An 11,332-nucleotide genomic window follows, 5' to 3' on the forward strand; every position below is an offset into this window, starting at 1 on the left:
GGTGGAGCATGGGGGGATGAGAAGTACCCTGTGGACATGTGGGGAGGGGCACAGCACACAGCTGCAGTGTGCCACAAAGGAAGCAGGTGTGAGAAGTGTGCCCCACCTCGCAGCTGTGTGCTGCAGCTAGTGGGCACTGCCCATGACCCATGCCCCTCAGGGATGCCTTTGGCCAGGAAGCCCCCCCACACTATGCCCCTTCTGTCCCACAGCCAGAGGGCACTCCCCATGTGAGGGGCATGGCACATGCCCACAGGGTGCCACGAGGGGAGCAGGCATGGAGGGCGCACCCTGGCCCACAGCCATGTGCTACAGGTGGCAGGTGCTGCCAGCACTCTGCTCACCCCCTCCCCATGAAGCACCCTGTTGCCACATGCCATGCCCCCTCTATGTGCCCCACCGCCTCCAGGTGGCAGGTACTCCCAGTGTTGGGGGCAAGGCACTCAGGGGGCATGTCATGCAGGGGGGCATGGCACGCTGGTTGCAGTTGTGTGCTGTAGCCAGCAGGTGCTGCCAGTGCCCCACTGCCCTTGTGACACACTGCAGCCACATGCCACGCCCCCCTTGTGGCCACAGCCAGCAGGCACTCCCCGTGCAAGGGGGGTGCATGGAGCATGGGACGATGTGGTGCGCAGCCTCATGATGCTGCATGGGGAGTGGGCAGGGGGGCACACCCTGCACTGCGGCCATTTCCTGCAGTCAGCGGGTGCCCCCCCTGCTCAATCCCTGCAGTGCTGCCTGTGGCTGTGTGCCACCTGCCCCTGCATGGCCTCAATCCACAGCTCCCTGCACAGTCATAAGCTATACCCCCCTATGGTCACAAGCCATGCTTCCCATGACAGTGAGCCACACCTCCCACATGACTCGTCCCCTCCCTCCCACCCCGCAGTGGGGAGCACAGCCTGGCCCCAACCACCTCTGCTTTCACCTCTGCCTTTCTGTCTCTCTGTCCGTCATAAGGCTCCAGCCTGCACATGCTCAGTTGGCCCGGAGCATTATGGACAGACAGACAGGAGTAGTAAGGCTTTTATTATATTAGAAATGTGACAGGGTTGTCTATAGTTTTGCTAAGAGGTTAGACAGTGGTTTTGTATATGATGGTTTAGATAGGGATGATCCTGCCTCAGGCCAGGGGTTGGACTAGATGACCTTTGGAGGTTCCTTCCAGTCATATTTCTCTGATTGTGCATTTTCAGCACATTGCATTATTGGTCACTTTCTCTGTGTCAAGAGGAGTATGTTGCTTATGTGACGATTCATCTCATTGATATGAATTAGAGGCAAAATAATTTAAAGTACTCTACCTTGTTTAACAAATAACCTCTCTAGATGTCTTTCTGAGCTATTTTTATCCTGAACATAAACCAGAAGAAATAATTTGGGTTTTTCATCAGAAAGTATATCATTTTTGGTTTTACCTTTCTATCAGTTTTGCATTGTGGTTGTCTCTGAGACTTTCTAGAAAAAGTACAGATAATCTGTGGATGTGTCTATGCTGCATAATGCCAAGTTTATTCTAAATGAAGATGGTGGGTTAGTAAACACAAAGTAGTCACATCAGCATGGAGTTCCATAAAGACAAGCGTTCCCAAGCTTGCAGAGAGGTGTTAGACAGCTTTCAGCAAAAGTAAAGGAGTTTGCCAGACAGTAGCTGTATTACGGAACAGAGCCTGCAGACAGACTATGGTATTGGACAGAGATAGAAAAAATATAACAAAAGTCCTAGGTATGATGTGGTCCAAGGAACTGGACTGAGTTTTGAGCTATCCTCATGACTCTTCAGGCCCCTGAATTAAGACCCAGTAAATAGTGTATGTTTCAGCCTCCCTTTCTCAACCCACAACCTGCATAAGAGATATTTTGATGCATCCTGTTAGGGGAATATGAGATATGTTGCATCAAGTAACTGGATTAGCAGTACACACCAAGAAAGACTGTGAACCAGAAAGGACTGTTAGGATATTATTAGCCTACTGAAATTGTTAGCTGCATGTAGAAGGTCTGCATGAACAGCTTGGAGGCACAGGTGGCGAGTACACGTCTTGACTTAGCATATTCGGATATCTCTTCATTGTACTTTGAAAAGATTGGGAAGTGTAAGCATACCTTGCATTTTAGTAGCAGTTCAAAAATAGAACTGCTACTAAAATAGAGAAGTTAGAATAGAGAAGTTAGCAAAATAGAGCCTTCACCTCTTATTTCATAATACTTATCTATTTGTAACATTTTTTTTTTCCATGCACATGAATAAAATAAGGTCTCTTTACCCTCTGTATAGAGACATCTGGACATATAACTCTGCTGACATTGCTCTCACCAAAGCTCTGAATTAGAAATAGATCTGTTGCGACTGTAGAGAGTTGGAAGGGCATAAAACATATAAAAGCTATCTCCCCAGTAAAAGCATTCTCAGTGTTTAATACTTTTAGGGTTGATCAAACAAACCAGGGAGATTAGCTTTGAATAGTTCACTATCTTATATGCAGAATGAAGTACTAAGTGGACAGAAGGATAATAATGCAGTACAGTCATATTTGACAGGTGACTAAGACAATGGAAATATCAGATAAAAAACTTAAAGATTGTTATGATGCTGCCTCTGGGCTCTTTTTATTTTTTCATTTTAGGAAAAATTAAGGATGAAGCACTTCAAAATATGCTTTATTTTGTTCTCTTATTTCTGAAAAGTCTATGGATATCTCTAAGGATGGTAAAGAACAGAATTAGCAAAAAATATGTTCTGTGCTGATAATACTTGGAATTAGGCCTATGTGAATACAGAACTATTCAATTTGTATTTGGCTGATTTGGATGCCAGAGATTCAATTCAGAGATCTGAATCGTTTTTCTGATTCGATTTGGTCAGATAGCTTTGGAAGATTTCAAGCCTATTTGGAGATTCAGCCATAGGGTATAATGGGGAATCGATGAAATATCTATGACTTTGTTGTTTTTTGGTTGATTCAGATGAAACTTGCAGAGCTGGTAGCCCCTGCTGAGAGCGTGAAGTCTGCCTTGTTTCAAGGTGATAGGTGCTGGGGTTTCTGGGAAACTGCGCATTGAAATCCTGAAAGCAAAACTTACGTCGTGTGTGTATTAAGCCACAGTGGGGTGAAAACTACAGGGGTGGTAGCCCCTGATCAGGCTACAAAGCCTGCCAAGTTTCAAGGACATAGGTGCAGGGGTTTCTGAGAAACTACCTCAAACTGCTGACAAGCAAAACTCGTGACGGGTGACACTGCGTGTGTGGTAAGGCGCAGCGGTGAAAACTGCAGGCCTGCTAGGCCTTGCTGTGGCCACAAAGCCTGCCAGCTATCAAGTTGCAGAGAAGTGGGGGCTGGGTTCTGGGGCCCTGTACCTCTGACTGCTGACAGACAAAACTCGTGACATGGGTGCTTGTGTAACTGTGTCTGTCTTGGGGCATGGCTGGCAGGGTGGAAACTACTGCATGCTTGGCTGCTAAGCCCTGCTGCAGCCACAAAGCCTGCCAGCTGTCAAGGAGATAGGTGCAGGAGGAGTCTGGGTTCTGGGGCCCTGCAACTCTGGCTGCTAACAGGCAAAACTCATGACATGCATGGGTGACACTGTGTGTGTGTTTAGGTGCACCCTTCCTGGTGCTGGGGCCTCTGCACAACATGGCAATGTGCCCCAGTGAGGCCTCCTCCTCCCCTACAGCCTCAGTATAGTCCACCACTGTAAATGATGTCAGGTCAAAATAACTTAGCTGGCTCAACACCAGATGTCTGGCAGGTTGCAGTGTGTCACAGTTCCACTGTTCTAATCTATAGTGAGTTCATGAGTTTCTATACCTAGCTGGCTGACGAAGTGAAGTTCATAGGCCCAGCTCTGAAAAGTGGTCAGTACATTCAAACAAGAACCTAACCTCATCACCAAAACTGAAGCCAACTTCCTACAGCTCAAAACAAAACCTGCCAACCAGTACCCCCACAAAATGCACACCAGAATCTATCAAAGACAGCAATATCCAAATACCTGTGAGGTATTCCTCACCAAAAATCCACTCTGCCTCCAGTCTCTCAGGCCTGATCCTGAGAAGGAACAAATTACAAACCACTTTTCACAGCCAGGCCTATGAACTTAACTTCATCAGCTTCCTAGGTACAGAAAATCATGGAGTCAATATAGATTAGACAGTGGAATTGTGACACACTGCAACCTAATGGACATCTGACTCCCTAGGTATCTCTGCCCTTTTACCTCTGCTGCTACATCCCCCTCTCCCCCCACCCCAACCTGTCCCTCACCCCATGATGCCTCCATTTCCATTTTCAGTGACCAGCTTTCTTGCCTGCATTGCGTGCCAGGCCAGCCTCTAGCAATTTGATTCAGATTTGGAGATTTAACCTCTGAATCGGGCTGAAACTTCTCCAAATGGAATTGCAAACCGAAGCTTCACACAGCCCTATGAATCATGTATAGTTTTTTGCACATCTAACAGGTAATAGGACAAGTCAGTGCACAGCAGTCATAAAAGGATTTTGTAGCATCCTACAGTGCCACAGCACCCTGGCTGAGAATCACTGCATTAGTCTAAGATCATAAGGAGTGCCATAGTGACTCAGACCAATGATCCATCTAGCCCTATTGGGCACATCCTGTGTCTGAGCATGGCAATCCTAGATGCTTTACAGCAGTGGTGCTGAACTTTTTTTGTTTGGTGTACTGGATGGGCAGTGCCCAGTGTGCCTGCAAGCTGTATCTGGCTGATGGTCCTGATCTGGATCTTGGGATAGGTGCAGTGAGCCCCATCCAGCCACACACAGTCAGTTTAAGGGGCAGCCCAGCTCCAACCCAGTTCAATGGGAAAGAGGGTTTAATCCAACCCCAACCTGGTCCTGCAGGGAAGGGGGCTTGACCCATCCCCAACCTGACCCTGTGGGAGGGAGGAGGCATGCTTGTCCCCATCCTGCTTCGGTGAGGGGGCCAGGGCATGGCCTGGCCTCAACCCAGCCCAGCAGTGGGGAGGGGTCATGCAGTGGAAGGGGAAGTGGGTATAGCCCAGTTCCACTGCAGGGAAGTGGGCACAACTACTGCTTGGGGTTTGGGAATTTGGCAGATGTCAGGGTGGCTATATTAATGGCCATTACTGGCAAATGTCCTGATGTGTGTGGAGTCCCAAGGGTCAGATGTGATGGCTTTTCAGGTCACTTTTGGCTGGTGGGCCAAGGGTCGAGCACCCCTGCTTTAGAGCAATGAGGCCAACCTTTTTTGTAAGGCTTGCAACAAGGTAAGTTTCACATCTCCCCTGAGTGCCACTGATCCCCTTCCCCTTTCTGCTCTGTTGCCCTTTGTTCTGGTTCCTGCTCTATTGGTTGCTGTTTTCCCTGCTTCCTTCCCAGTCTGTTGCATGCCACACACAGGGATTGCAAACTCTGGGTACTCGAAGGGCCCTTGAGGCATATGTGCTGGAGGTTGGCTACCCCTGCTTTAGAAGAAGAGCATATGAACAGGGCATATCTTGAGTGATCCATCCCTGCTATACCCTCTGACATCATTGACATAATTGATTTGCCATAATTGATTTAGGGATATCAAAAGATATATTCCTTACAGTTCTGTTTAATAGGTATTAATGGGTGTAGCCTACATGCATTTGTATAATCTCTTTTATAAACCAGGCTATGCTATCTTCATCTATAATGGAGGCAACGAGTTCCTCAAGTTAACTATGCATTGCATATAAAGTACTTTCTCTTCTTTGTTAAACCTCTCTCCTGCTAATTTCAGTTGATGTTCCCTAGTCCTAGTATTCCAAAACTCATATATCCCCCTCAGCCTTCTCCTTTCTAACGTAGGAGTCCTAGCCTTTTTAGTCTCTTTACCCTGATCATCTTTGTAGGCCTTCCCTGTACCTTTTTACATTCTTTTTGAGACCAGAGCTGCTTTTCATTGTACATAATTCTTTTAGAACATCAACTTAATGTGCAATGATGACCAAAAAAGACAATAAACTTTGGGTAATAAAACATTAAGGAAGGAATTGAAAAAAAAAAACAGTCTGAAATTGATTATATTCTGGTTTGCTATATGATAGAATAAGAGGGCATTGGTAGCCATTTTTTTTTCATTTTATTTTAAATATATAGGTTCTTAACTGAACAATAAATGTCAGTAATGTATCAAGGTCAAAGCCAAGGTCTCTTCTTGAGTTAATGGGTACAAAACTACTGTCTTTTAAAAAGTTTCATCAATTTTCACCAGTTGAAAATTTTAGAATACTACTCATGAATTGCCATCACTTGGATCAGTACATTGGCATTCAGTCTGATCTATCAAGACTAATTATAAGGAAAATTGAGATTTTAGGTACTGTAATTCTGTTTTGAAGAGTACTTCCAGGAGATGTCCCCTTTCTCAGTTTCCCAACATACTTAAATGCCTACTTTATTTTGATTTTTTTCTTGTTATTCATTAAACAATCCTTTCTCTGTGTCTATAATAACAGAAACATCAGTTTATTTTTGTTCAATCAATGTGCCTATCTCCAGAGTTTTAGTTTTAAAGTAATACCCTTTAAAATAAATTCAAAATTTGATGGGCTGCAGGTCATTACATTGTTAATTTGCATTTGAAATGAGTTTTCCCTAACATTGAGCAAGTGGGGTATGCTAGTTGCAGCATCTCCTTTTTTTTTTCCTTTCTCAAAGTTATTTAGGAATCTTGTGAAGTCATTTATAGAAACAATAAGAGCAGCAAAGTAGAATATAATATATAGAATGATCTGATGAAATAGATTAAATTATAGGAAGGTCGTATACTTGTGGCTCTTGAATGCCCCCAAAACACGTGCAAATAAAGATTGCTGTTTTGCTATTTGTCTGATTTGTATGATTGTGTTCTTTTTTTCTGTGATGATGAGTTACCTCAGCTTACATCCACTGTCATAAATGTGGACTTTATAAGATGCAGTTCCTATCACCATTTTCATTTTCCATGATTGTGACAGTGCAGTTTTAACTTGTTTCATTCTGAAAAAATGCCCACTATGCTCTAGTCATTACAATTCAGTTCAAGGGAGTAATGAATATCCGTGTATGTATGTTTAAATTATAAGCCATCTGAAGTTACAAAATCATGAAAAGGACATTTTAACTGTTCTTTGATACCTAAAAACTTTGTTTATTGTAAAAAATGTTTATGACAGCTTGGGTTAGAGCCTGGTTAAAAAAAAAAGCCAGTTTTTTCCCCTTCAGTTTTTTCCCTTTGAAACTTGAGATCTTTTATTAATAGAATATTACATTTTTTTAATAGAATATCAACATGACCCAGGGTGAACTATCAATGTTCTTAAAGTAAAATTAGTTTTTTGTGCATAAAATGAAAGAGATCTTTGCTCTCTAAATGGCATATTTTGTTTTTAAAAATGCTTTGCAAATATATAATGCTGATAAAAAATCTGACAGATCCTTCACATACATGGCGTGCCTGACCAAAACTAACAAAATTTTTCCAAGTGATGTATTATTGTCATATCTGTCTCCCCTATTTATGTTGAATAGTAGTTTGCAAGTAGTTTAAATCAGCATGTTTAAGGGTAGCAATTAGCCCTCTTATTTTAGACAATGTATTGGAAAACCAAAGGGTCTCCCTTAGCTCTCATCATCTTTCTAATTCACCAGTTCTACTGTCACTCATCTTCTCATACCTTTTTGAGCTACAGCTCTTAATAACAAGTGTGCTTTAATAACATCCTTAGGTTGTGACCCTGCACGTTTATAGATATACAAGGACTTGCTGCTAAAATGAGTGCACAGAAGTGACAAAAAGAGCATTCATTAAAACAATAAGTTATTACTGGAGTTAGTTTGTGCTATGAATTCCGTCTACTTCATGAAAGGTTAAGGTAGTTAAAATCCTTTGTGCATGGAAAAAAAAACATTTTTAATGTATTCCTATGAATTATTTGACTTTTCTAATGTATCACATTATATTTTGGAGACGGGTTACTTTCGTTGTATGGTAGCATACTGTGCAACTATGTATTATGAGAACTGGTCATGGGATGTGAATGAAAAAAAGTTGTTTGTTAGCTGCAGTATGTTTCATTAGCAAGGTAGAAAATAAAATATTTGGAACTGGTTTTCATTTGGTAGCTTGCTATGAAGTATTGGCAGTAATGAGAACTCATGAACAAATCAGTATTTTCTCACTATTCAAAATGCTAGACCAACCACACTTTTGGTATGACATGATATCTGACCAGCTTACTGTAAAATGTTTATTATGATAGTTTGGATTGGAGCCCTGTAAGAAAAAGCCTAGTTAAAAAATGTAAAACCAATGTAAAAAAAAGCCAGCTGGATGCTTGAAACGAGCTGTGGGTATGTGCAGACATTCACCAAGCCTGATCTATGATCATGCAGCTTATGTTTAGCCATGTGATCATAATTTAGGAGTGGCTTGTGCACACATTCACTGGTGCCAGGAGCCACACCAGTAACCCAAGGTACTAACTAGGGTTGGGGTAGGTGAGATTGGGGAAGACTGGCAGGTCCATGCAGGGGGTTGTCCATCCAGGTCCATGGGGGGTTGGGTCATTAAAAATAGCCCAATCAGGTTTGGGGAGGGAGGAGGAAGAGTACAGTCCTGGGGCTTAGGTGAGTGGCTGAGCTTTTCCAGCCCTGGGGCTAAATTCTGAACATGTGCAGACTTTTGGTACATAGGGCTAACCTGTTCCTCATCTAACTTAGTTCTCCTCCTCAGGTGAACTAACTTTTATCCTGTCAGCCATTTTTGCCCAGTTTAACTTCCCTGAACATCTGTACAGATCAGCACTTAGACCTTAGCCTAGTTAGGAGTGATGTAGATATAACATCTGCATCTTTCCTGCCAGGCAAGGAAGGTAAGCTTATGTTAGTTTAAAGATTTGGGGTGGATGCTTTTTTTTTTCATTCTTTCTTTTTTTTAAATGGAATTTGATGTCTCTAACCTTTGTGTCTAAGCTTTTCCTCTTGACAGAACTAGTTTTTGAATGAGGCTACTCAGTGAACTATTTTGTTCTCCCTTCCCCTCCCCCAAGTTTTCCTTCTCCTTCACTTGTAAGTTTAAATTCATAGACCTAATGCCTTGCAGATGTCATTAAATGGAAAACAAATCACTTTAATTTGGTTCTAGCAAAAAAGTAAAAGGTTATTCTTTTGACAGTTAAATTTAGAATTGGGAATGATGCCATGTATTCTTTTAAGTAATTTTTTACTTTCATTTTTAATCAAATAAAAATTTGGCAGTTCCAAACATATATTTATACTGGTGGTGGTAATGATAAGTACCATAATAATTTATCTTTAGGCCAGGGTTATCCAATTGGTGGCCCTCAGCTTCCACCTGGCTGCTGTTACACCTGTCAGTCTGGCTTCAGGGGCAGCTGGGAGTTTTGAGCTCCTCTTTCCTTTGGTTTCCATTACCTGACCTAGCACACAGGGTGGTGCAGTGTAGCCCACAGTGTTGCGTAGTCAGCAACCCAGAGTGCCTGTGCACCGTGTTGCTGGCAGGAAACTGCAGGATGCTTCAGGTGACCTCCACTGGTGTATCCCCAACTGGTGTGGTCCATCGGGCATGAAGCTCCCAGCTTCTTAGAAGTTGGACGGCCTTGATGTAGACCATTGTATTTTAATGTTCAATCTGAATCAGGCTGGTGTTACACTAGGCTGTGTTTAAAACTTGTATGATGCACCCGGAACAGATGCAATGTGGGAGGGAAAAAGTAACACACTGAAAAATTTTCCTTATTCTCTTTTCTTTCTAGGCTCTGGACTCAATGATGGGCAGTGGCATGAAGTCCGGTTCTTAGCTAAAGAAAATTTTGCTGTGCTCACCATTGATGGAGAAGAAGCCTCTGCAGTTAGAACCAACAGTCCTCTGCAAGTTAAAACTGGGGAGAAATATTTCTTTGGAGGTAAAAATGAAGTACAAGTATCTCTCTTTGGTGTTATCTTTTTCTTAACTTCCATGGATAAAATGGAGACTAGGGTAAAACTTACTTATTTTTAGCAACAACCTTCACTCTAAACAAATTAACCTGGATCATGATTGTCAAAAAAGAAGAAAAGTTTCAACTCAGCTTTATTATAGTGTTAAAGACCTTTATTCCCCTACATGCCTAGACATTCTTAAGGGAAATCATTTGGCTTTCTAAGTGAGTTCCCAAGTGCACTTGTTGCAGTGTTTAAGTCTGTTGGTAAAGCTGCGGTCTATAAGCAGAAACCTGCAGTAAGGTTCACCCACAGGTGGTTTCACTTTATTTGAAACATCCTGGAAGCCAGTTTCTAGAAAGTTTTTTGTGCAGTTCCACTAACTAGTATGGAATGGGGAGAGAAACTGACCTTTCTCTTCCTTTTCTAAGACCTATGATCCTAGAGAAAAAGGGCTGGAAGGAACCTCCAGAGGTCATCTAGTCCAACCCCTTGCCTGAGACAGGATCATCCCTATCCAAACCATCCTATACAATCCATAATATAAACTCTATATAAGACTACCATCAATCCTGACACAACACTCACCTAACACCTGCCACCAGTAAAGTGGGGGAAACATGGCAGCCAACATTCTGCTTCTGTGAAATGATGTCAATAGATGCTCAAGAAATCCTGGATAGATAGCCATGCTTGCCACTACAGAGGAAGGTAAAAACCTACATAATCCATACCAATCTGACTAAGGATGAAAATTCCTTTGTGACTCCAAATATGGTGATTGGCTTGACCCTGAGTGAAAAGACAAGACCTTCTAGCCAGAAACCTCTGGCTTTAGGTCCAAGCAGGAACATTGGTACACTCTAGTCAAAACCCCTAGCCTTGGCTGCAATTCAGACACAATGCCTTTGAGAAAGGTTAAAAAAAACCCTGACACTTGTAGCAGAAAGAGGGGGAGGGAAAGGATGTTGCTCCCAGCCCCATCCAGCAACCAGCAAAGTCCAGAACATGGTAAATACCCATAGAAGAACATAGGCATATCTATGCCTAGATCATCCCAGACCAATGGCTGTCCAACTTCTTCTTGAACACCTCCATTGATGGAGGGTCTACAATTTGAGAGCCCACAACTTCCCTAAGCCATCTATTCCACTGCCTCATGTTTCTAACAGTGAAAAAGTTTTTTCCTGATATCTAATCTAAACTTACTTTTCTGCAACTTCAACTTACTGGTCCATGTCCTGTTCTCTGCAGCAAGAAAGAAAAAGTGGTTTCCCACTTCTTTATGGCAGCCCTTCAGAAATTTCAAGACTGCTATCACGTCCCCTCTTAAGTAGACCTTTTCTGTGCCTCAGCATGCCTAGTTCCTTCAGCTTCTCTTCATATGATTTGCTCTTCAG

At 42.7% G+C, this 11,332-nt stretch overlaps 1 protein-coding gene across 1 annotated transcript in view; it reads left to right on the forward strand.

Moving 5' to 3' along the window:
• CNTNAP2 (contactin associated protein-like 2) overlaps window positions 1–11,332 on the forward strand; it is a 1,521,099-nt gene that overhangs the window by 603,694 nt on the left and 906,073 nt on the right. The window contains exon 9 of the mRNA XM_019508724.1: window positions 9,767–9,916. Within this exon, the coding sequence (XP_019364269.1) occupies window positions 9,767–9,916 (150 nt within the window). The remainder of the gene's footprint in view (window positions 1–9,766; window positions 9,917–11,332) is intronic.

The sequence above is a fragment of the Gavialis gangeticus genome, unplaced genomic scaffold (assembly GCF_001723915.1).
Source record: "Gavialis gangeticus isolate Ggan-Ray unplaced genomic scaffold, GavGan_comp1, whole genome shotgun sequence".
Taxonomy (NCBI): domain Eukaryota; kingdom Metazoa; phylum Chordata; order Crocodylia; family Gavialidae; genus Gavialis; species Gavialis gangeticus.